Raw genomic sequence first — 26344 nt, forward strand, 5'->3', positions numbered from 1 at the left:
AGTTACCTGTAGTTTCCTGACTCCCATGTCACATGGTCTGCGATTGAAACCTGTAAAACCGGTTTAATTCGTCACAGCCAGCACTCTTCAGGTGTGAGGGTCTTCTGCTCAGAATGAAACGCTAAAATGTTTGGGTATATTCTAATGGTAGTGGGGGCAGGGTGTGTGGGAACAGGTTTGGTTGAAATTGCATTGGAGATCTATGTTCTTCACACCTGAAACATTTTCTCTGAAAGCATTTTCTTCGCAGTTTAACCGATCTTGTTACAGCATGTTACAGTTTACTATTATTAACCATATTAATTTTAAGTGCTTAATCTAAAATCTTGTAAAAATATATTTTCATTGTTCAAATATACATTAAGTCTGACTATCATATAATAAGTTAAATATAAAACTAAAGAAAAAATAGGGTTAAATATAATTTAAAATATTTTGCTAACAATGTTAACTGTTTATGAATAATAAAATGTATTAACTAAGGAGTAGGATGGCAAAGTTGTTAGTATGTTTTTTGTTTTGTTTCTTTTTCATAAATACAACAGTAGTACCTGATGTCTCAGTGGCTTTCAAAATTAAATTATGCATGCAAACCTGTGAACTAGAAAGATAACTAAGATATCCATCCATTATATTCCATAATATCCATGAAATATATGGCGCTGAAATATGTGTGACGCAGTGGTGGCCTGACACGGTGAGGTGCCCTGGCAGCTGTATGATGCAGTGGTGGCCTGGCACGGTGAGGTGCGCTTGCAGCTATGTGACGTAGTGGTGGCCTGGCACGGTGAGGTGCGCTGGCAGCTGTGTGATGCAGTGGTGGCCTGGCACGGTGAGGTGCGCTGACAGCTGTGTGGTGTGACGCAGTGGTGGCCTGGCACGGTGAAGTGCGCTGGCAGCTGTGTGGTGTGACGCAGTGGTGGTCTGGTACGGTGAGGTGCGCTGGCAGCTGTGTGGTGTGACGCTGTGGTGGCCGGGCACGGTGAGTTGCGCTGGCAGCTGTGTGGTTTGACGCAGCTGGTGGCATGGCACGGTGAGGTGCGCTGGCATCTGTGTGATGCAGTGGTGGCCTGGCACGGTGAGGTGCGCTGGCAGCTGTGTGATGCAGTGGTGGTCGGGTATGTAGAGGTGCACTGGCAGCTGTGTGGTGTGACGCTGTGGTGGCCTGGCACGGTGAGGTGCGCTGGCAGCTGTGTGATGCAGTGGTGGCCTGGCACGGTGAGGTGCGCTGGCAGCTGGGTGATGCAGTGGTGGCCTGGCACGGTGAGGTGCCCTGGCAGCTGTGTGGTGTGACGCAGTGGTGGAAATGTTCACCATGTTTCACCATGCTGAAAATGTTTGTACCAGACTTTTTTGAGGTCTGTTTAATTGTGTCTGAAGTCTGATGTTGTAAATTTTATTGTTAAAAAGATCCATGAAAATGTCACTACTAAAGTTAGCTGGTACTGTTGGTATTGTAAGTGGCAAGTAGAGCTCATATTTTAGATTTTGTGTAGTTGCTAGCGTTGAACTGTGTGTTGGATGCACATGAATATATTCATTATATGCCAGCGCACCTCACCGTGCCAGGCCACCACTGCGTCACAACACACAGCTGCCAGTGCACCTCTACATACCCGACCACCACTGCATCACACAGCTGCCAGCGCACCTCACCGTGCCAGGCCACCACTGCATCATACAGCTGCCAGTGCACTTCACCGTGCCAGGGCACAACTGCGCCACACCACACAGCTGTCAGCGCACTTCACCGTGCCAGGCCACCACTGCGTCACATAGCTGCAAGCGCACCTCACCGTGCCAGGCCACCACTGCATCATACAGCTGCCAGGGCACCTCACCGTGTCAGGCCACCACTGCGTAACACCACATAGCTGCCAGTGCACCTCACCATGCCAGGCCATCACTGAGTCAGAGATTAAATAAAACCTCACTCGCACCAAACAAATTTATATTTCTAAATATCACAACATGATCGAATTTAAGTCATTTTAATAACAATGAATAGTCACCTAGGCGTTACAATATAAACATTTATATTGATTTAAATAATGTTTTGATTTAAATCGCAAATGCGGGTTTAAATATATGTGTTTTTTGATTCACAATCAGACAAATGCAACATAAATTGATATCTTTGTCTTCTAAGTATCTTAATAAACTTTCAGCATAGCTTTCTCCCCGTTTAGATTTATTTTGGGATCAAACGTGGAAAGATTAGATTGTAATCGTTTTTATTTTTTAAATACATTTTAGAAAAGTGTAATCTATACTAAAAAGCTGTACACCACCTGCTATAAAGATACATATTGGTTCGGATAGGACAGACACAAGAACTCAGTCTTGCGGAGTTAAAGCAAGTTAAAGCCTTGATTTTATATATCATCTTTAAAAGTGGCATCTCAAAGCAAAGTAAATACCCAACACTGATTGTACCCATCTGTCATGCTAATAAAGCAGCTTGAATTGAATTGAGAGGGGGGGGGGTATATTTGCTTTGTGTATAAAGTACATTGTGAATGTTTTCACAGCCTTCACTTTGTCGTTTTTATGCCATTTTTTGACCACGCATGAATATTCCTATGTCCGTATCTTCGCAAGGGAATCAGTGTGAAATTTAATACTAATTAAATGACCGCGGGCACTTTCCACCCCCTCTACATTCTCAGAGTAGAACAGACTAACCTTCTAATGAAAGACGGTCCACCCCCCATGGACAGGAAAAGTGCCCACAGGCACTTAAACTTAATATGGTCAGTAACAGTAAACAGTAACATGGTCAGAAGGAGCACGTACAAACGTTTCCGAAATAACCACATGTAAGACTCTGATGCTTAAAATGTTTAGGGAGAAAGTGGAATACTGGTGTGTATTTTTTCTTTAAACTACCAATACCAGCCATATACAGTCTGTAACGTAGGGATTTCTATATGTCTTTATTTAGTGGTTACATTAGTGACAAAGGCTAAACTTTTAGCTTCAGTAACGTGTACATATCTCCCCTTTTTATAAAACGACTTGGTTGAAAACTGTTCCAGAGCCACTGTTGTTTCATCAGTGAAAAGTACATCATGAAATGCCTCTCCCTGTTCAATCCACTGGAAAAAAGAAAAGGAGCATAAAGCTTCTGATGGTCATAAACGATATTCATTTAGGAGCAGCATCAGAGGTATGTTTTTAACTGCACTGCATTGGAGAGAATACCATAGTGTGTTTTTTTTTTACTCCCTGGCGGAAACTGGCTTCCAGAAGAATCAGTATGGCTCAGAGATTAAATAAAACTTCACAGACATTAACTAAGAGCATAACGCGTGTACTGTATACACTGCAAGTACAACCCCCCTCTCTGCAGGAGTGCTGGCGGTGACGAATTGAACCGGTTTCACGGGTATTTTCAAAGTAGGAGGCGAGATTTCCAGCGAAAGACACCTCCCCCCCCTCAAAAATCCAGTAAGTACAGTACTTACTAGTTAAAGGCTAGGCTCCCGACCACAGAGAAAGGAACCCTTCTTTCATTTGAAGACAATGAACATATTTTAGCCCTGAATGAATAGCAAACATGGTTTACATAAAAGACAGTTTTCCAAGAAAGTTTAGCCTTTGTCACTAATGAAACCACTAAATAAAGACATAAATATAAAAATCTTAAGATTTTTAAAATACATGACTTTGCTAAAATTTATTTGAAAATAAAAACGATTACAAACGCCAGGGGAGAGAGAGAACAGGGGAGGGGTGTTGGTTTTGCAGGGGAGGGGCTATGATGAGGTCTGTTTGGGAATGTGTAGTTACATGTTCTGGCTGTGAATTATCGTTGTTGAGTATGGAGTGTTGAGGTATTGATTTTGTGTAATGCTTTATGTTGAAAATTGAGGTGGATTTTGTTTATGATAAACAGGATAAACTGGGATGGGAGGAAGGTTTGGTTTTGCATAAGGGGCGGTATTATGATAATTGGAGGACTTTGCGAGAGTAAAATGGTTTGATTATTCGATTTTGTATTGTGGTTGTTATCTATGTTTTTGGTTGGTATTATGTTTATATGGTTGTTTTTGTTGGTTGGTTGTTATTATGGTTATTAATAATACGATCTATAGTTGAAATCTGAGCCTAAATAAAAAGAAAAAGCAAGTGATTAGGTTTATGAGCAATCTAATTATTTATTCGTTTAAAACGCTATATAAAATAAAGTTTATTATTAATTTGCTGGACAGAGCGGTGAACATTATTATGCATAAGACAAAGATAACGATCCTGATCAGTTTAGCAATCTGTGTACGCTGTAAGGTTTTTACTTCTTAAACTTTTAAAATACACGTTTTGAATAGAAAGAAATCCTCTTCCTGGTACAGTATGTATAGCAAACCAGCACGTCTTTTTTCTCCAATCAGAGGGGTGTCAGATGGTGTCAGCCAATCACCATTCTGCGTTGGGTAGCAACGGGTGACTGTTCTCAGGCGGAAGATGTAAACAGCTTAATGTTCGTGTTTTAAATATTTTTTTAAAATTCAATTAAACGGGCACAGTTAAGACATTAAATATACATATACATACTGTATACAGTACAGTTTGCATACGGTAATATGTTTATGTTACGCGATTAAAAAATAAATAAATAAAAATGAAAAGTCCAGCACCAGCTGGATTTGAACACACAACCTGCCAGTTGGTAGTCACGCACCTAGACCAGTAGGCTACAAGACAGCTCACATGAACAGGCAGGCGAAACAGCCCTACACAGCCCTGCCGCAGTACACGGATATAATCATACCGTTATTAAATTCTTGAGATACGCGATTCCATATTATATTCCCTTTTAATCAAATTCTAAAAGTATGCTTGTTGACTCCGGTATCACGTTAAAGACTTCGAAGCTTACAATGTTTAGGGAGAAATGGAATACCGGTGTGTATTTTTCCTTGTGATATTTTAAGCTCTAGTTGAATGATAGGTGTCGCATTTTAAATAATTTTCGTAGTTAGAAATTATGAAACGCCCTGTTAAAAGCAAAGAAGTTTTTATGCCCGTTGAAGTAAAACAAAATGCCTGACAAAGTATGGCTTGGACAGATTCCAAGTGCTTGTACAAATGTGCTAAAGAAATTATACTTTGAGTATACAGCTTGTCCAAAGTCATCCATTATTAATACTATTAGTAATATCTTCAGGCTTTGATGCATAAATATTTCTGATAAAGGTAGGTTGTGTACTTTTGTCCAACTGAGCAATCTTGCTTTCATAAAATATACCAACATTTTAATGACTGATGATTAACATGCTGTAATACACAGTTCAAAATTAAAGGCTCAAATGCTGTACATGAGAGGTTAAGCTCCCCCTGGCGTTTTTACAAGGCGACGCCGGATAGTTAGTCATGTGACACACGTGAACTGCGTGATACCGCGTGATACCGCGACACGCCCACCGGGGTATGCCGCGAAATACCTCACCCATTTTGAATAGCTCCATCTGTATCATTCAACCAGAGCTCAAAATATCACAAGGATCCTCAAGAGCACAGCAAAGACTGTATTAAAATATACTTGTATCAGATACATGAGAATCCAAGCTTTTTTATCTATGCTTTCTTTTCCGTATACCAGATATTATGGAACCACTTCAGTAGGGTGTCAGCCAGTCAGATTCCAGGAATCGGTACTTTGAAGAAAAAATACACACCAGTATTCCATTTCTCCCTAAACATTTTAAGCCTCAAAGTCTATAACTAACATGTGAAAAAGCGTGTAAAAAAGTGGTAGTTTTAAGCTTTTCTGCTAATATAATATGGAATCGCATATCTAAAGAATTTAATAACGATATAATTATATTTGGGTACTGTGACAGGGCTGTGTAGGGCTGTTTCACACCTGCTCATGTGTCTTCCCCAGTAGTCTGCTGGTCTATGTGCTGGACTAGTAATTCACAGGCTGTGTATTCAAATCCTGCTGGTGCCTTGGTTTCTCTTTCAACAAACATTTCTTTGAAAAAATAGAATAGCAATATTATGGACAATTAATTAACTTTTTATATTTCTAAATATCACAACATGATTGAATTTAAGTTATTTTTAATAACAATGAATAGTCACCTTCTTTCCTTCTGACAACTGTCCCTGCTTCTATCGTGTGTGTGTGTGTGTGTTGTGTTGTGTTGTGTGTGTGTGTGTCTGTCTGTGTGTGTGTGTGTGTGTGTGTGTGTGTGTGTGTGTGTGTGTGTGTGTGTGTGTGTGTGTGGATCCCTTTAGATCTCCCTTCAGATTTAAAAGGTTATTAATCATATCTTCGGTGTCACATCTTCCCAGTGTAGGTGATCTTTTGCTGCCTGGGTAAACTATCACAAAGCTTTAGAGAACTTAACACTTCTATTATCAACAAATTGTAAATACGACATTTACATTGGCGTTATTAATTTTTCACTTGAGTGCATGGAGGATTGTCATCTGTCACTGAGAGTAGACCCCCCCTCTTAGGCTGCGCAAATGATCTTTTACATTTTTATAGAGAAATGAGGCTGTACAGGCTGTATAGAGGCTGTACAGTATGCGTTACAATGTAAACATGTATATTTATTTAAATCACGTTTTGATTTAAATCGCAAACGCGTGTTTAATTATATGTATTTTTTGATTAACAGACAAATGCAACATAAATTGTTATCTTTGTCTTCTAAGTATCTTAATAAACTTTCAACATAGCTTTCTCCCCGTTTAGATTTATTTTTCTTGGGATTTTGGGATCAAACGTGGAAAGATTAGATTGTAATCGTTTTATTTTTTAAATACATTTTCGAAAAGTGTAATATATACTAAAAAGCTGTATTTATTTAATACCACTCGATACTTATATTAATGGAGTTTAGTTGATACTGTTTAAACTTTTATTTTAAATTGTATTACAGCATTGTACACACGTTTTAAAAGAGAAGAGAGAAAACTCAAACCTTCTTCAGGTTTGAGGGTTTCTGCTCTGAATGAAATGCTAAAATGTAATGTAGGCTCTGAATGGATTCAATTCAGCGCGAATTGTAATACTAATTAAATGACCCCGGGCACTTTCCAGCCCCTCTGACAGCAGGAACTACTACTGTAACTACTGTAAGGAACTATTCTTACAGTAGCTCAGCAGCTCATTATAATATAGGGTGTTCATACCGTTTTTTTTTACACAGTGACACAGCGTCGCGTTGTGAATCTGTTTTTCTGCGTTTACAAAGAAAGTGGAATACAGTGACACTACTTGCTATATACTGTAGATACACATGTTTAGATATTTAGACCCGGCGCGGCACAGAGAGAGGGAGGAGGCGCGGAGCTCAGTTCTGCTGCCTAGTTCCTAGTTTCTCTAGTTCCCTTTAAAATAAGCTATTATTCCATATGTGTGAGAAGGAAAGCGTGACCCAGAAATATATAGCCCCAGACAAAAACACACCGGAAGGACAAACAAAGTACAGGAAACTAGGGATAGGACAGAGTAGGAGCGCCCTCCAGCTGTAGAGGGCAGGACAATATCAGGACACAATGTTGTGCTGCAGATTTCCCTAGGGGGATTGGAGCTGCCTGACAAGGTCCACCTCCATTTATTATTAATATTTAATTTATATGGCTCTTCTCTGGACACTCAAAGCGCTTTACAGGGAATGGGGACTCCTACGGAGTGTAGCCCCACCTGGATGATGCAACAGCAGCCAAAGTGTCCCAGGAGGAGGCCATGATGGGTAAAGGACAGGGGAAATTTAGCTAGGATGCCAGGGGTAACACCCCTACTCTTTTCACTAAACACACCGGGATTTTTAATGACCATATAGAGTCAGCACCTTGTTAAGGTCTCATCCGAAGAACGGCACCTTTGTATATGTACAGTATATGTTGACTGTCACTATATTTGGGCATTAGGACCCACACAGAAAACAGAGTTAGCTCCCCCTACTGGTCCAATTAACACCTTTCCAGCAGTAACCTTCTTCTCTCCCAGAAGTTACAGGGTGATATAGCTCAGACTGTGCCTAAGTGTACATAATGTAAACCCAGAGAGCAGCGTGTGTCTAAATGTTTCTAATCTAAACCCAAAGATCAACATGTGTATGATCTTAGAGCTTAGAGCTGACAATGCTAATGGTGGTACCCACTACTTTCAAAACTCGTCAATTAAGTTCAATAGCTCGTTAACTATAGTATAAGTGGAACGATGGTTTGTGACAGAGTCCCTAGCTGGCAGTAGGAAACGGTGGAGAGGCTGTAGTTACAGAACTAAACCACTTGGGTCGCAAGTGAAGGGTTGACAGGGGCTGATGAGGTTCTCTCAGCTGAGTGTGGTCAGCAGAGTAAGACTGATGAATCTCTTTATAAACATGCTTTTTTCATGACCATGAAAAACAGAGTCAGTTTGGAAATGAGTATTGTTGACAACTTCTGGGTTGGAAGAACTAAAAATCAATGGTGCAATCTCACCTTTTGGATAATTCAGCCCTTAGCCAGCCAAGGGAAGACAGATCGAATCTCTGTCTAAGTCATAAACTGTGCAGCCCTAATTAAACTAGAAGCCTGTATTTAAGTGTTTAGATTAAGTAAAATGTGATTTTAAGTAATAGCTGATTATGAATATTCCAATAGCTGTAGAATATGAAATATAAACTGTCTATTTGCATGCTTCAGTCTCTGTTAAACATGGTATCACCTCCACCAGTAATGTGTCACAACACACAATACTAAGCCTATGATTCCAGCAGTGACTGGGTGCAAGGGCTGCTGAACCCAGGAAGATAATTTGCATAGAAAAGACACTTTGCATTGGCAGTACATGCTATGGGAGTGTTTATAGCCCTGTGAGTTTAACACTTCATGACCGAGAGCTGCACTTCAGGGAAACAGAACCCACAGCAACAATGACTTTCATTACCATCTTCATCTGGACAATCCTCATCTCCGCTCAAGGTAGGAATGTGTCTGAAATATTTGATGAACGTAGTTTACAACTATAGGTAAAAATGAAATGTTTTGTATAAAACAGGAACTCAATGAAAAACAATATGATATTTACTATTAATCATAATTTCATAAATATCATAATTAGAATTTAATTATGTTCTCTTTGTCATTTGCAGAATCCAGTGGACAGGTAACTGTGACTCAGACTCCAGCAGTGAAATCTGTTCTCCCTGGACAGACAGTCACTGTGAACTGTAAGGCCAGTGCAGCACTATACAATAACAGATTCCTAGCCTGGTACCAAAAGAAAGCTGGAGAAACTCATAAATTCCTGATCTATGCAGCAACTATCCGTCAGACTGGGATCCCAGACCGTTTCAGTGGCAGTGGATCTGGGACTGACTTCACTCTGACCATCACCGGAGTCCAGGCTGAAGATGCAGCAGATTATTACTGTCTGGCTCATTCTACTAGTGGCCTGTACACACAGTGTTACACACCCGTACAAAAACCTCCCTCAGCAGGACTGCACAGCAACTGCACTGCTGCAGCTGGGACCTCCTGCAGGTGCTGAGGGTGAAGGCAAAGACACAGGACACAGCCTGTAGAGGACCTAAGTTGCAAAGAGACACAATGAGCTTCATGTGTATTATTAAAAGATTACTATTATATTTGACTTTATTAAAGTGAATAATGTTAATACAAACATAAATTTAATTTCAAGAATAAACAAAATAAAAACTAAAATACACCCAGTGCATAAGTATTCTCCCACAAAGTCTAAATCTGGTGGAAGCAACATGAAAAGAATTTCTGTACATCTTTGACTCTTTTTGGATACGTTTTTGCCAACTGTGCACATCATGATGGTGCAATTTCTTTATATGTTCTTCTTTACAAATATACTCAAGCTCTGATCAACAGCAATTTTATTTCTAGTGCTCTGTCTTGGTCACTCAGTGACATTTTCTTTCTTATTCTTGAGTCACTCCACTACTGATTTAGCCTTATGATTTGGGTCATTGTCCTGTTCAAAGTTGAATTTTCATCTCAGAAATGAGAACTTTAGAAGAGTAAAGCAGGTTTTACTCTGACATTTGCTACTTTGCTCCATTAATTGCCCCCTCACTCTTGACAAATGGAGTTTATTTAACGAAAGTTTGGGAGGGATGACAACAACCACACTCAATCATTCCCAGCCGTTGGAAATTAGCAATCACTCCCTTCATCCTTCCTCCACCAAATGCTATAAATACCAAATGCGATATCTCTCTTCCTAGTGTGCGACTTTTGCATCCCACCTCCATCCCAACTCCACCTCTGCAGCTACTCCTTGGATACCTTGCTTGGGGATCCTGGCCTCCTCGTCCCATGGCCAGGAGGTCGGCTCTCAGCCAAGCGGGTTAAGCCAAATATTCGCTCCACAATAGTTAGTTACACTTTGATCTTGGGCATTGTCATTCCAAGTGAAGTCTCCCAGTTCCTGCTGAGGAGAAGCAGAACTATAACCTGAAGCTGCTCCACCATGCTTGGCAGTAGGGCTGCTGCTGACTGAGTGATGGACCCTATTGGGATTGTGCCAGGTGTAACACTTTTTATTTAGACCACAAAATTCCAGTTTAGTCTCATGAATGTTTTACAGTAACACTGTGCTGAATTTTATTTCAGTAATGGCTTCAGTATTTCATTAATGGTATTCTTGCTTCTGATGTTAAAGCTAGCACAGTTGACTGATATTGTTGACTCGAAGGCAGCCAGCATCTATATTACCCTACAACTCAGAACTGGGTGGTGGTTAGTGTGTTTATATAAACAGAAAATGGTGCATAAATGTTGCAATACTCTCCAGTCACCGCTCATCATCATTGAAATTAATAACAGTGTTACTGTTAAGAGGTGTCAGCCCTTCTGTTTACCAAGGGAATTTACTACTGTTCTTTTTGTGGCTGTGTACATCCTGCCCAGCACCGACTCTAAAGAGGTGTTGCGAGTCCTTTACGGGGCCATCAGCGATCTGCAAACTGCTCACCCCATGGCTTTGTCATTGTTGCCGGCGACTTCAATGGTGCGGATCTTAAGACAGTTCTTCCTAAATTTTGTCAATGTGTTAATTTTACAACCAGAAGGGATAACATTATGGAATTAGTTTACACAAATATCAATGCATACAAGGCTGTTCCCCGCCCCCACCTGGGCTACTCTGACCACATCTCTGTTATGTTTATTCCAGCATACAGACTGCTGCTCAAACTTGCCAAACCAGTTCTGAAACAGATCAGTGTATGGTCAGAGGGAGCTATCTTAGCATTACAGGACTGATTTAAGCACACAGACTGGAATATGTTCAGGGAGGCTGCTACCTATGATCTTCTCATTAATTTAGAGTATGCAGCATCTGTGACTGGCTACATCAGTAAGTCTAAAGATGACGTCACTGTCTCTAAATCTATCATCACAAGGGCCAACCAGAAGCCATGGCTGACTGCAGAGGTCCACTCACTGCTAAGAACCCATGATGCTGCATTTAGATCAGGCGATAAGGCAGCCCTCAGGACTGCGAGGGCCAACCTGTCTCATGCCATCAAGGAGGCAAAACGAACCTATGCAAGGAAAATCCATGGCCACTTCCTGGACACTAGAGATGTGCTTGGGGCAGGACATCCAGGCCATTACTGATTACAGGACTATTCCACGTGCCAGTGATGGTGATGCCTCCCTTCCAGATGTGCTGAATAACTTCTATGCATGGTTCGAAGCACTGAATGTTGTGCCTGCGAGGAAAACCACACTTCCTCCCGATGATCAGGTGCTTTGCCTGTCCACAGCTGATATGAAGAGGACATTAGCCAAAGTTAATCCACGTAAGGCTGCTGGACCTGATAATATTCCTTGAGCATGCAACTAGGTATGTGCAGAACAGCAGAACAGCTAGCTGAAGTCCTCACAAATATTTTTAATATCTCCTTGTGCCAGGCTGTCATCTACATATGCCTAATATCCACCAATATTATACCAGTGCCGAATAAGTCAGCTGTGTTCTGCCTCAATGATTACTGGTCCGTGGTGCTCACAACAATTATCATGAAGTGCTTCGAAAGGCCACATAAAGTCCAGACTCCCTACCCCTCTGAACCCCCTTTAGTTTGCATACCACCCCAACCGGTCTACTGATGATACTGTATCTCTTGCCCTCCACCTGGCCCTGTCCCACCTGAACAAGAAAGACACTTATGTAAGAATGCTCTTTATTGACTTCAACTCAGCATTCAATACAACCATCCCCCAGAAGCTGATAGGAAAATTGAGGTTGCTTAATCTCAATGCCTCCCTCTGTAACTGGATTCTGGACTTTCTGACCAAGAGACCTCAGACAGTCGGTAATAACATCTCCAGCTCCATCACAATGAGCACCGGAACCCCCCAGGACTGTGTGCTCATCCCACTGCTGTTCACACTGATGACTTAAGATGATTCTGCCAAGCATGGATCAACTGCATCATCAAGTTTGCTGATGACACAACATAAAGAGAGGAGGTGGAGCAACTAGTGGACTAGTGCACAAACAACATCCTGTCTCTTAATCTAGATACAACAAAAGAGATAATCATTGATTTCAGTAGGACCCACGCTGATCACTCCCCACTGCACATCAACAGCTCCCTTGTGGAGATAGGTAGAAGCACCAAGTTTCTTGGTGTACACATTACAGATGACTTCACCTGGTCCCTCAATAACACCTCCCAAGCCAAGAAAGCACAGCAGCATCTCTATTTCCTGCGGTGACTGAGGAGGGCAGACCTTCCTTCGCCCATTCTTACCACTCTCTACAGAAGCACCATTGAGAGCACCTTGATCAATCCCAGATCCACTGCCGCTGAAACGCTCTGGGATCCCAGTTTGACGGGTAGTTGATGCAAAAATCAGGAGTTTAGGAGTTTCTCTAGCTTTCTGTTGGTACCAGGCTAGTACATGCTTAGAATTATATATGTTAACTGCAGGACTGATCTTACAGTTCACAGTGACACTCTGTCCTGGAGCAGTAGATTTAACTGGAATCTGAGTCACAGTAATCTGTCCTCCGGCTTCTGAAATTTGTAAATAAGACAGAGCATATGGTAAATAGTTTCAATTGTAAAAACATATCAGGAAATACAGTATAATATTATGTCTTTTTGTTGTATGATTTCCTTCTTTGAACAAAACATCTTTTGACCTTTAAACATCAAATAATTATCATTACTCATAGTAGTTTATTCTATTCAATTAAATAGCATGTTCATTAAATATTTCAAATCAAATGCATTCCTACCCTGAGTAGAAATGAAGAGTGCCCAGATAAAGACAGTGATTAAAGTCATTGCTGCTGTGGGTTCTGTTGCCATGAAGGACAGTTCTCAGTATGAAGTGTTAAACTCACAGGGTTATAAACACTCCCAGAGCACTGAAGCATGTACCGCCAATGCAAAGTGCCTTTTCTATACAAATAATTCTGGTGTAGCTCTTCCTTCTGTTTGATAATCCAACAGAACAGTAACAGTAATCCTTTCACTGGGAGTCAGAAGCACAATAATAACTAGAAGCAAACAGAAGATGTCTGGAGTCTGCCGTATTGAGAAAACCTGCTCCCATACTGGAAAAAGTCTTTATTTTGACAGACTCAAAATTCCAGCATTTATTCAGAATGTTTTTTTAGAAAATAAGTAATCTGTGTCTCTGCATATCAGACTTTGTGCCTTTAAACCCACCTTACTTATTTATCCTTTGTTTGAATGATTTTGTCTTTTAAGAGTTAAATATACATTTAAAAGCATGTTGATGTTGATTTAGAACATAACCAGTGTGATGCAATCCAGCCTCCTGAGATCTCTCCTCATATGAAAAATAGCAGCACAGCTCCATCCTCCTTATCAATGACTCCCAATAAAGAAATGTGAGGAGCTTCAGTTCTGTGTTAAGTTAAGTGTGATTGGAAACAGTTTCTGTTGGCCAGCAGGCATAATGGTTATATCCTGTAACAGTGGTTTAGTTTTGGTAGCTACCCTCTCTACATCAGTGTTTATTGTACAGAAGTATGTGTCTTTATTAAACCCTTTTCCAAAATCAAGCAGGAATCCTCCTGGAATTTGGGACTGTGGTCTTTCCAGGTGGTTATGTGTTGAAGGTCCTCTTGAAGTCATCAGTCCTTTTTAAAATGTTTTGGAAAATCACCTTAAGTACTTTAGTACTCCTGAACTGAATTGATTGTACCTGTTGAGTTGGAGTTGTTGTAGGAAATTCTTCATCAGAGGAGCAGGACAAAGTCTTGTGCAGATTCAGTTTTATTGAGCTCAATAATTACATCAATGTGTGTTGGGTCTGCCCCGCAGGACAGACAAACCGCGAGGGTTTCCCAGCTCTTATATACAGTATGATCTCAGGAAGATGTTTTGTTTCACCGCTTAATGGGTATTTGTCTTACCCTTTGATACAGTATGTAGCATGAGTTGACCAGTTGGTCCTGTCCCAAGTCCTGTCCTTTGATGTGTAGCTGTGCTTTGATATGTAGCATGAGTTGACCAGTTTGTCCTGTCTCAGGTCCTGTCCTTTGATGTGTAGCTTTCCTGTCCTTTGATGTGTAGCTTTCAGGTCCTGTCCTTTGATATGTAACATGAGTTGACCTGCTAAGTCCTGTCCCAAGTCTTGTCCTTTGATGTGTAGCTGTAATTGTTGGAGCTGCTTAAGATATGTAAAGACAGTTGACATATTATACAATGTGCTTGAATTAATACTGTAGTGTTGAATACGGATAAATTGTATATATTTTTTCCATCAATAATATATATATAAGTGTTTTATGTTCTACTTCAGAGTTTAACAGGTATAATCAGATTGAAAACCAAACATCAGTGTATCTCTTCAGGAGCAGAGTCAGATCTAACTGAAAGACACAGTCCCACTGGGAAGTCAGTTTGGTTTTGAAAGTGTAAAATAATCCAGGCTCACTTTTGCTGGGGGAGTGCTGAGTGAGCTGGCATTTGTTATGGTAACTCACCTGTCATTCAGTGTCAGTTACGATTTATGATAGGAAACCTGTATCATCAGCAGGCATTTTACATCCACACCTGGTGGTGGTGGTCCTCATTGTATTCCTCATCTTGAGTTCCTTAGTTTCCTAGTTCTCTAATACCCTGTGCTGTGTCTTGGATGTTTGACTCTTACTTTGCTCAGAGCACATCACACCTGGATTTCCCTTTGTGCTAACAACCTGTGTATTACTCATGCTTGAACTTTGCCTTCTTGTCTTAACTGTGATTCTGGATTGGCCATTTGCCCCTTAGTGTCTTCACTGTGTCTCTATGGCATCGGGCAACACTTGCTTCTGACCCCAGATCTGGACTGTCTGCCTGCACCAGTCTCTGCTGGTGTCCATAGGCTGTGCTGCACCACACGTGCCTGCATGCTCACCACAGCTCGGTCCTGTCTGTCTGTGCTGTCCACAGTCTCCTGTTCTTGTCTCTCTTTCACAAAGACCATGGTTTCATTTTCTGTTTTACAACAACTTCTTAATTCCACGCTAGGTATTGAAAATGACATTCTCAAAGAACAGTAAACAAAAGGATTCATTTGGTCCATCTTGCTCATGTGACATTTCAAATGAGTGAATCTCAAATTTTATTTAGAAGCTTTTTGAAGGAGAGACCAGAACTTGGACCTGAACCACCTGGGTGGTTCATTTTATTTTCTGAATGTGCTCTTCCATCCTCAATGAGCTACAGAGTCTGAAGTATCCTTTGAGCTACCCCTGTCAGGATTGAGATTGTTCAAACCTTCAAGTCTGTCTTGTTCCAGAATGAAGAGATTATGTTCCTTTAACCTGTCTCTATAGCAACCGACAGACTGATGGTTTATCCATAGAGACCAAGGACCATTGTTATTCTTTCAGCTCTTTCTAAGGATAAAATCACATTGAGGTGTAGCAAGTAAAACAGAGGACTGTTCTGCATCAGGTATTACTAGTGCATTGAAGATCTACTCTGAGTTTAAATTCCACTCTTTGTGCCAAATACAAAAGCTGTCTGTCAGTGTTTTACTCCAGACTGTCCTGATGACCCTGAAAAATCAGCATAAACACCCAGATGTCCTTCCTGCAGCTTTGAATCCCCAAGAGACAGGATTACAAGTTTTCCATGAGCAGTCAGAGCTGCATCCTTACCGCTGCCATGATCGCAGAATCTTATCTCTGCTAGACTTTTACACTTCTAAAAATGGAGTAAAAGATGACAGTAAATGACAAAATATAGTTAATCCTTATGTTTCACCTTTAACAACCTGCTGGTTTCCTACTACATTAGTTATAGCAGTGGTTCTCAAAGTGTGGTCCACGGACCACCCGTCATCCGGGATCGTGCGCCAGGTGGTCCGCGGGCTGACCTAATCATCTTTCTCAAAACAAGTCTACGCTGTTTAAGTTTAAGTCTGAGGAAAGAATATTGTCGCATTCGCTACTAAGGGGCTCCCCCTAGGAGCACTGTTAAGAACTGCAGGCTTTAAAAAGTGGGAGGAGGGACTTGTGTGTTGATTCTAGGTGTCAGAGTTTCACCAGCCATTAAGGGGACTGTGTGTGTCAGTAATGGGGCGGTGAGCACCAGCCTAGTAATAGCCTTGGCTGGCTTGAGGGTCTGCCAAAAGGGCAAAGTTTCCATTCATTCTCCTTGGCTGTACCCTTCTGTTCCCTTTGTGTTTGAATGAAGCATGAATTAAAGGGGACCATCTCGCCTCTTCATTCTCCCCATCAACGCCTATCGCTTCAGTGTTTTAGTTTTATTCACCACGAATGAAATGATTTCACACATTGAAAACGAGTCAGTTTGGCAGTGATGTCCTTGGCGCCTTGCACCAGTGTATTGTTGTTAGTGATGCACGGGTCATCTGCCCAACCCAATCTAAAATCTTTTTTTTTTTAAACGAGTGAACCTGTGCATCACTAGTTGTCATGACTGCATGGTTACGCAGTTTACGTTTTGATATGCGAGTGCGGTTCGACTGTTGCTCTTATTGTTCCTACCATTTTGTTCTTACTTTTGAATATTGTGGCCCCCTCACCTGGCGTGTGTGGTGTGTGGAGAGGTGCAGGATGGGAGGAGAAGACAAAGGGGGACTGAGGGCTACTGGCCAGCGCGGGTTGACCATCTGGTGCGGTTGCACATTGAAGTGGTATGTTGGGCTGCCATGTAAATAGTTATCCTTGGTTTATACCCCTTTTAGGTCTCCCATCCAGGTATTGCCAAGGCTCCCATCCAGGTACTGACCAGGTGTGAGCCTGGTCAGTACCTGGATGGGAGACCTCCTGGGAAAAACTAGGGTTGCTGCTGGAAGAGGTGTTAGTGGGGCCAGCAGGGGGCACTCACCCTGCGGTCCATGTGGATCCTAATGCCCCAGTATAGTGACGGGGACACTATACTGTAAAACAGGTGCCGTCCTTCGGATGAGACGTAAAACCGAGGTCCTGACTCTCTGTGGTCATTAAAAATCCCAGGGCGTTTCTCGAGAAGAGTAGGGGTGTTACCCCGGTGTCCTGGCCAAATTTCCCATTGGCCCTTACCAATCATGGCCTCCTAATAATCCCCATCTATGAATTGGCTACATTACGTTGCTCTCCTCCCCACTGATAGCTGATGTGTGGTGAGGTTCTGGCGCACTATGGCTGACGTTGCATTATCCAGGTGGATGCTGCACATTAGTGGTGGTGGAGGGGAGTCCCCATTACCTGTAAAATGCTTTGAGTGGAGTGTCCAGAAAAGCGCTATATAAGTGTAAGCAATTATTATTATTATTATACCTGTAACCACTTAACCACCCTATAGATCTGTACCCCAAATGTCCCGAGCGTGTTATAGCCCGATGACGCAGTATTTGTGTGCCCGTGTCTTTGCTGCTGTGCTGGGAATAAAGGGCACTTTCCACTCTAACAGCCTGAATTTCTCTTATAAGGTGGATGCAGGTGATTACATTACCTGTAAAGTGCTTTGAGTGGAGTGTGAAGAAAAGCACTATATAAGTATAAGCAACTATTAATTATAATTATAATGTCTTACATTGAGTTTAAAAGTTCTGCGTGTAATTTAAAGAAGCAGAAGGCTTATTATGGAGCACTGGCTCAAATCTGGGACTCTGAAACGCAAGTATAGCAACGATAGTGACAGCACAAGTGTGAGTAAGATGCAGAATAGGAGTGAAAATGTGAGTGAAGTAATTTGTGAACCGTACCAGCAGTGCTGGAATTCTAATTTCAAGAGCTTGATAAATGTGATGTGCAAGGAAGCGGTATAATACTCCTGCGTCCAGTCCAGGGAGACATCTCGGTTTGCGACTTGTGATTGCTGGGTTCGTCGCGACTCACTGAGGATAAACTAAATAGCACTAAAAACGGACAGGTGAGAGATTTTAAAAACGTATCAATAATTCGGTTCCTGAAGAAGGCTCCACCGCCGAAACGTTGTGTTCTCTTTCTTCTTTTTTTCAGCATGGAATAAACCTATTACTTGTTTCTTTGCAAACCCCGCAGGACTGCGCGGCTCTTAGAGAAACACGGGCGCTTTTATGATCACATTTAGTGTTGAGATTATTAATGTCCTTTACTTAACACCTTCCACGATCTGGATATAAAATAGTTTAAATGTCAGGATCCTTGGGTTTCCAGGCGAGATAAAGGAAGATATAAACCTGTAGAAACGCTGTACGCTCCTCCGGTTCGGGAGCATGTTTTTGTACGAGCGCTGAATCAAGTTAAAGCACTGTGGTACACTTTCGGCGGCGGCACCAGACTGAGCGTTGGAAGTAAGTGATCTCTTCGTCTTTTCAGAGCTGTTTCTGTGTGTTTTTCTGAAATTATTTTTTGTCACAGAAATTGCAACTTTGAAGCCCATGTTAGGATTTTTTTTTTAATTTCCTACTTTATAAAGTTGAAGAGTGTTGTATTGAGAAGAGCGATTTGAGCCCGGCTAAACTGCTGCGGCGCTCCTCTACAGTGCGGGATACTTTACAGGCTTAATCTCGTGTAAATCCTGAGTGTCAATTTATTATGTTTGCTTTATAGTATAGAATGCTTCTATTTTGAGTAGGCTTTAACGTGAAATGTGCATTAATCCGGCTGGTACTGGAGATACAGAATCGGTGTCAAAAGCGCACAGCGTAATGTTTCCACATCCCATGGTCTGAAACCCGATTGAGACTCTGTTGGGTTCAGACCCCGCCCGTCCAAGTGAGACCAGTGATACCTTAATGTAGCCGTTGACTCGGATCCATTTCAGGCGGAGAAGAGCTGACAGGCGCGGGCTGTGGAAACAGAGCCGCGTCTCCGCTCCGGCTGCACTTCGGGGGTTGACAGAACCCAAACTCAAATATCAGGAATATAAATTCGTATATACAGTATGCACTCGAGTTATTGCTGTTTAATTACAACATATAAACTTAAAGCATCTTTTTACATCTTTTTTTGAAGAAAAGAAAAAAAATATAATTCAGCGTGTACAGATAAGCTAAGTGTTGAAGTAGATTAGTGTCGTTTCAATGTTCCTGAAGCGTTAATAATTATTTTACAATTCAGCGGCTACACGAAGATTTGACGGTTTAAAAATCGCTTAATGATCTCTGCTCTTGGGTTCATAATTGCTTTTGAATTTGCACTTTGTAAGATTTTGAATAAATAGTGACAACGGAAATGAAGACAAGAAAACGTACTTTTTGTAGTAACTGTACAGTCATCATATTGAGTTCCAAAAATGCTTAATCCAACAAGAAGTGTTTTATTAAACAATTAAAAAAGTGTTTTATTTGTACTTAATATTTCAAAGCAGGCATACGTTTTTCTTCTCCAGGGGAATACACTATCGAATTTCACAGTTATTTGTAGCGTCTTGCACTTATAAAGCCTCAGTACCCGCCAGTGCTGATGGGTCCTGCAGACGATGAAACGATCCTGTCGTTACGGGTCAGATTTATTCAGCGGGAGGCGAGAGGCGCCTAGTTGGGCTTTTAGTACAGGAGGCAGCAGAGATACAGCTTTAGTTTGTAGTCCTCAATAAGCAAGATATGTTTAAACCACATTTAGGGAAATAAACTTTCAGACATTACCAAAATGAGGTGTATTTAAGGAATTTTAAATACATGTATTTCCAACTGATGAACTTTAGTCCTGAATGTCCTGAAACAGTTATTCAGACCCTGTACAAACGTGTAGAACTTCCTTTTCCTTTTTCAGCTATCTGTCAATAGTGAAATAATGTCTATTTTGCGACAGTTCGGGTTCTTGTTCCCTGTGGGTCTGTGTGAGTCTCTCCCAGGCGGCTGTGAGTCTCTCTGATCTCATTCCAACCGGTTTCCGTCTGCAGGTAATGCTCTGCCGTCTCTGTCCCTCCTGCCGCCCTCGACTGTGGAGCTGAGCACCAAGAGAAGCGCCACGCTGCTGTGTCTGGCCAACAAGGGCTTCCCGTCCGACTGGAGCCTGCAGTGGAAGATCGACGGCAGCTCCAAGAGCAGCAGCGTCACCAAGACCCCTGGGATCCTGGAGAGCGACGGCACCTACAGCTGGAGCAGCACCCTGACGCTGTCCGAGGCCGACTGGAAATCGCTGCACTCCGTGACCTGCGAGGCCAGCCAGGGGTCCCAGGCTACTGTCCAGAAGACCCTGAACAAATCTGACTGCCCAGAGTAGCCCACACAGAGGGCAGCACCTCATTGCTGATGGCTGTGTTGTGTTTTAGCTTTATCTCTGTGACTGTAACCTTATTGTGCCCCTCAGTACTCAGATGTATTTGTTAGCAACGTTTTAGACGCGCTTAGCTTCATCCATCATCCGCTGTCCAAGTGTGCGTGTTGTTTAGTCCTGTTGTACGTGCTGTTAGTGAGAGAAAAATTATAGTAATAAAGAACTTTTGAATCATGAAATTAGTCATCCTGATCTTTATTATAAAAACTCCTTTGCACCCCATAAATGCATATTGTTCTGATTTGATCGTGAATTATTTAGAGATGAGTGTTCAAGACTGGCAGACGCTAATGGTGTGTAAAACAACCTGTGAGTGCATGTTAGGAATTATAAAGAACACCCTCACAGTGAGCTCACTGCAGGCTCACAGCTGGCTCTCTGAGAGTCAGGTCCCTGTTGCTGCACTTGGTGTTCCAGATTCCATACGAACATAGAAATACCTACAAACAAGAGGCTATTTGGCAAGAACCCAGGCTATCAGCTACAAGCTCATGGCTGGGTAGCTTATTCCATACTCCTGTCACCATTTTCTATAAAGAAGTGTGGAATCCTGCCAGAAAAAGATCATTCTCTGCTACCCATCACACTGCTTAGCTTAAATAAGAAAAAATAACCAAAATATAAAGGAGTCATTGTAAAATAAAATTAGATGGTTGGAATTCTTTAATGTTTTACAGAAGTGATAACTGATAAAAACAATTATTACTGCAAACCTCAGACAGCTCTGTTCAAGGTGCTATGCTGCCTCTGGTCTTCAGTTTGAACTGCTGCCAGTAAGAATGTGTTGTATTGTGGAAAACGTTCTCACAGTTATTGTCACGATTATAGTCCCCCCTCCTTAAGGGTGCTCCAGCCCTTTCACTAAAGACTTTATTCTGTGCACCTGTTTCCCATTCCCAGCCCACCTTAAAAGCCAGGCGCTGACGCTCATCCGGGCTCTGCATCTGATTTCCATATCGTGCGACTCCGGGACCTGGAAGCGCCTGGTCCCGTTAAGGTTTTAACCCCTGTTCCTGTTCCTTGTCTGCCGGTTCCGGTCCGGCCTTCGTGTTTTTAATTCCCTTGTTCTGATGGATCTCCTGGTTTTGGACTTACGCTTGTGTTTTGGATATTCCCTAAGGACTACTCTTTTGGATTGTTCGCCTCGGCCACACCTTCCCCGTGCACCAGCGCATCTTGGACACGCCCCCCTGTCTTCAGCCCCATTTTCCTGCATGACGTTTCCCCAGTGTTTCCCCACTCAGTCGGATTGTGTCGTCCGCATAGGGTCGGAAAGAACTGTTCGTTACAGTTATACTAAAAAACTGATAAATCTGCCTCTAAGCAAGAAGATTAGGGTTCTCAGTCTCACTTCCTGGAGGACCTGGTATCTCCTGGTTTGTGTTTCATCTCAGAACTCCACAGGTGCTCTAATCATGTAAATAAAAACAAAACTGTAATACTTCTCCCCAACATCAGAGGTGTTTTGTAGATAACTGTGCCTTAAGTCACATGAATGTTCTGTGTTATCAGCAGTAGGAAACTGTTACACTCTTTCCTGTAGGAGCACAAAATTACACACCTGAAACACCACAGCAACTGTTAGAGCTTGTAATCAACCAGTCAATCAACCTGTTGCCGTGAAAACACTATCAAGCTGAAGATCAATTTCACCTATGTGTAATGAAATCCTTCACTAACATTGTTCCAGCAGGTTATAAAAAACAGCCTCGAGATTAACTCCCAGCTCACTCTTACTGCTTTGTTTATCAGTTTCTGCTTCTTGGCTTCCCTGGCTTTCATTGATTATATTCTTCACCATGTCTATGGATCTTTTTGTGCTTCACTTGTGTTTTCTAGTATTTTGAATCGCTCTTGCTTGCATTCTCTCCTGCACTATGAACTTGCTCGCTTTGCCTGACTATGCTTCCAGATTTCCCTTTGTGCCTCAAGCCTTGTGTCTCAGGCTTCATATCCTGTTAAGACTCCAGCTATGGACTTCACTGTCTGCTGTTTCTTAATTTTCCTGCCTGCACTCAACAGCCTGCTAGTGTGTATGCCTGCATGTTGATTCACCCCCTGCCTGAGACCACTGTGCTCTGTCAGGATAGTGCAGCAGTGTTACACAAACAGTAAGAAGAATTCCATGTGTAACTCAGAATATAATTGGCTGAATTGACTATCCAGGTTGGAACAAAAAACAGAAGACTTCAGGTCTTATAGGAATAGAGGTGGAGATGCCTGATGCAGATCCTTCTTTGGTAGATTTACTGATATTTTTTTTGTGCAGAGACTGGAGACTCAGGGGGTTAAATTATTTTGTGGGTCTAATGGAGCAACACCTTTCTGCACATTCTGAACCTTCTGCTCCAACTTGAGTCTCCCAGTAATGACCGTCTTGTCGTCATCTGAGATCTTAATGAGCTGCATGATCATGGGTGTGAAGACCACAGTGGTCACTATCTGTTCTGTTTTGGGGAACGGGGGTGCACTTCACTGGAACAGGGCTTTCCTGGTGCATGAGGTTGGCAATCAAGCACCAGGGATCAGTTACATGTAATACGTTGAGTTAAATATCCTTCTAGTTTTACCCTCAAGTGTTCTGTACATTTAAGGGTGTTCCCTGATAGTTTGTTTTTTCACGTTGTCTTTACTATTGTTTCAAATTGTAAATGATCTTGCAGGCAATACTCACAATATCGGAAAAGGCAAATAAACAATCTCACCTGATTATCACATCAGTCAGATCCACAAGTTCCAAATCAAAACGTAGTTCTTCCAAAAGGGCAGCACATTGGCACAGTGGTTAGCATTGCTGTCTTGCAGAGCTTGGGTCCTGGGTTCAGTTCCTGGTGGGTTATCTCTATTGAGGTATGTATGTTCTTCCCATGTTTGTGTGGGTTTCCTCCAGGTGCCCCAGTTTCCTCCCATAGTCAGAAGACATACTGGTAGGTTAATTGGCTTCTGGGAAAACTGGGCTTGGTGTGAATGTGTGTTTCTGTCTGTTCTGCAATAGATGTCCTTGTGTTTGTTGCTTGCTGGGATGGGTTCTGTGTCCTCTGCAACCCTATATTGAGTAAAAATGTTTAGAAAATGGAGGGATGGATAATCTGCCATCACCCGATTTTCCAAGGAAGGCACAGTTTTCTAGTCCCTGAGAAAAACTGCTTACACTTGAACTTGATCAGACTGAGATTTTTTATAGGCTATTGGACTGTCTGACAGGAGTATTTATCCTAGTTTGGGCTGTGAAATTTAACAGTGTTAAGTTACTAAGATCACTTTTTCACGTCATCTGCAATATGTTTTTTTTAAATAAAATAGATGAGGAATAAAGTGAGTCAATTGAGGACAAGTTCTGTTTTCAATGACAACTGAGAGACGTTTATATTGGGGGGGTGAACGAGCAATCTGAATGAAAGGTTTTGTTCAAGGGTCCAACAGCAGCATCCTCCTGAGGTCTAAACCTATTGCCTTTGTCTTTGCTGTCCTTTAATAGTTATTCTTTTATATTGTATATGTTGTGTTTTTGAACATTTATGTATTCATGCTTGGTATTGTTTAAATATTTTTGTAATGCCAAACACTTTGAGGTGTTTCTTTTGTGACATAATAATAGGATTGGCAGTTATCACTAACAATAATAGCAGATAATGAATTGATATTTGTTGGGAACTACAGTATCAAGCCCTTTTATTTTGTCTGGGTAAGACCTAGAACACAGATCATCAGTACCTTCAGTCATCAATTTTCTCAAAGATGACAGGACAGAGTAGAAACTGAGCTGCAGAGTATATACAGTGAGCTGAAGAGTTAGCAGTAAGACCCTGGATTATCAAGCTTCTAACCATCAATTGGATTCAGTGTTTCTTTCAGTCTTTATCACAGTTTGACTTTGTTGAGTTACACTGCAATAGACTAATTAGTGCACATGAATATTAATAATTGTCTAGAGTCTTTAAAAGGGACCTGTAAGCTGATCTGGGTGTCAGAGAAAGAGAGACAGACTCTCAGAGCAGGTAGAAGAGAGTTAAACCCAGCCCTTGTGTCATGATGTAGACAGCAGTGTTAGAGGGAAAGGAGCCCCTGGAGACTCTTCTCCATCTGGGCTGTCCTGCCCTGGCCCAGCTGGAGGGCTCATCCTGTCTATGCAAATCCTCTCAGGGGCAGCTTCAGTTTCTCGCCACATCTTGTAATTTCGTAGCCAAAAATACCCCGGGGACAGTCTGAGCTGAGTACAGCCTGGCTGATTTGCCTAGCGTGGGGGAGATAGGGCTAGTTTAGGGAGGTATCATACTGTGGTGTTGTCAGAGATCTGCACCTGTTCAAGGACAGGAAAGCAAGAGAGCAGATCATGGGTAACTCCCAGTAACACTTTATAAAAAAAGTCACTGAGGGCTTATAAATATTAACACATATTTCAGTAACTCTGTGCTTTAAGCATCTCCTATGAGGTGTGACCAATTTTACTGATGTACAGTAAAGTTGTGAGTTGTAAATGCATCGTGAAGACCTGTTTAATGCTGTTAAATACATTTCTTAGTTATAAGTGATTACATTTATATGTATTTACTAATAGTCGATAAACTGTATTGTAGCAACAATAATAGTACAGTAGCAATAATATCTGTCTATAAATGGAAACTGGATAATGAAATTGGACAATTTGTCATGCTCAGTCATTAGTAATGTGTGTGTGTGTATATATATATGTATGGTGAAATTTTTGAGTGGGTCACAAAGTGGTCAGCATTGCTGCCTCACAGGACTGGGACCCTGGGTTCAATTCTGGACCTGTAGTGGTATCTGTGTGAAGTTTGAATGTTTTCCTCAGGTTTGCATAGGTTTTCTCCAGATGCTTCATTTTAGCCCCACAGTCCAAAGACATACTGGTAATTCAAGTAGGCAGCTGTGTCAGCATGTGTAGGCTGCAAAGGAACAAGTAAAGGTTTAAACCTTTACTTATTCCTTTACTGTACTGGTAGATGACTTAGCTTCTGGGAAAACTGGCCCTGGTGTGTGTTAGCTGGTGTCCCACCTAGCATGTATTCTGCCCTGTGCCTGTTGACGGTTTTGGGATAAGCTCTTCCACAGCCCTGAATTGGGTAAAGCAAATGACAGGAAGTAAAAACACACAAAGGCATTTCCTGTTCATCACTCAATTGATACAGAATACTCTTTAGAACACCTGAACATCCGACTGTGTTATTGCATACAGACTAGAGAACCTGAATCTTCAAAGGGAAATAGTCTTGGTTTGTGTGAAATCACTGAAGAGACATGGACATGTGAGTGTGTGTGAGTGAAAGAGTTACTGTAGCAGAAGAGTGTGAGTGAGCAGAGTTACTGGAGGAGAAGAGTGTGTGTGAGCAGAGTTACTGTGGGAGAAGAGTATGTGTGAGCAGAGTTACTGTAGGAATGACTGTGAGTGAGAAGACTTACTGGAGGAGAAGCAGCAGCACTCAGTTGAGATTGTGTGGAACAGCTAGAGGCGCTGATAGCATCAATCAGTCTCGTATTCTGATATAACTGAAAACAAGCTACTCCGGGCACTGTATCAAAATGGCTGCTGAAGAAAGGAAGAACAGACACAGCAAAAAGCACAGCTGCACAGGCTGGCAAGATGAATTCAGATAGCAACCAGCACACTCTCCCCTCTTTGCAATCCAGGTCAGAGGAGAGACACTAGAAAAAAGT

General features: G+C 41.8%; 1 gene segment (V, D, J or C); it reads left to right on the forward strand.

Moving 5' to 3' along the window:
• Window positions 1–8840: 8840 nt before the first annotated feature.
• Window positions 8841–20847, forward strand: LOC138224055 (Ig kappa chain V-III region MOPC 321-like). The segment is given in 4 exon segments: window positions 8841–8928; window positions 9099–9402; window positions 18701–18738; window positions 20292–20847. Coding segments are annotated over 4 exon segments (714 nt in total).
• Window positions 20848–26344: the final 5497 nt, after the last annotated feature.

Source organism: Lepisosteus oculatus, chromosome 18 (assembly GCF_040954835.1).
Source record: "Lepisosteus oculatus isolate fLepOcu1 chromosome 18, fLepOcu1.hap2, whole genome shotgun sequence".
Lineage (NCBI taxonomy): Eukaryota > Metazoa > Chordata > Actinopteri > Semionotiformes > Lepisosteidae > Lepisosteus > Lepisosteus oculatus.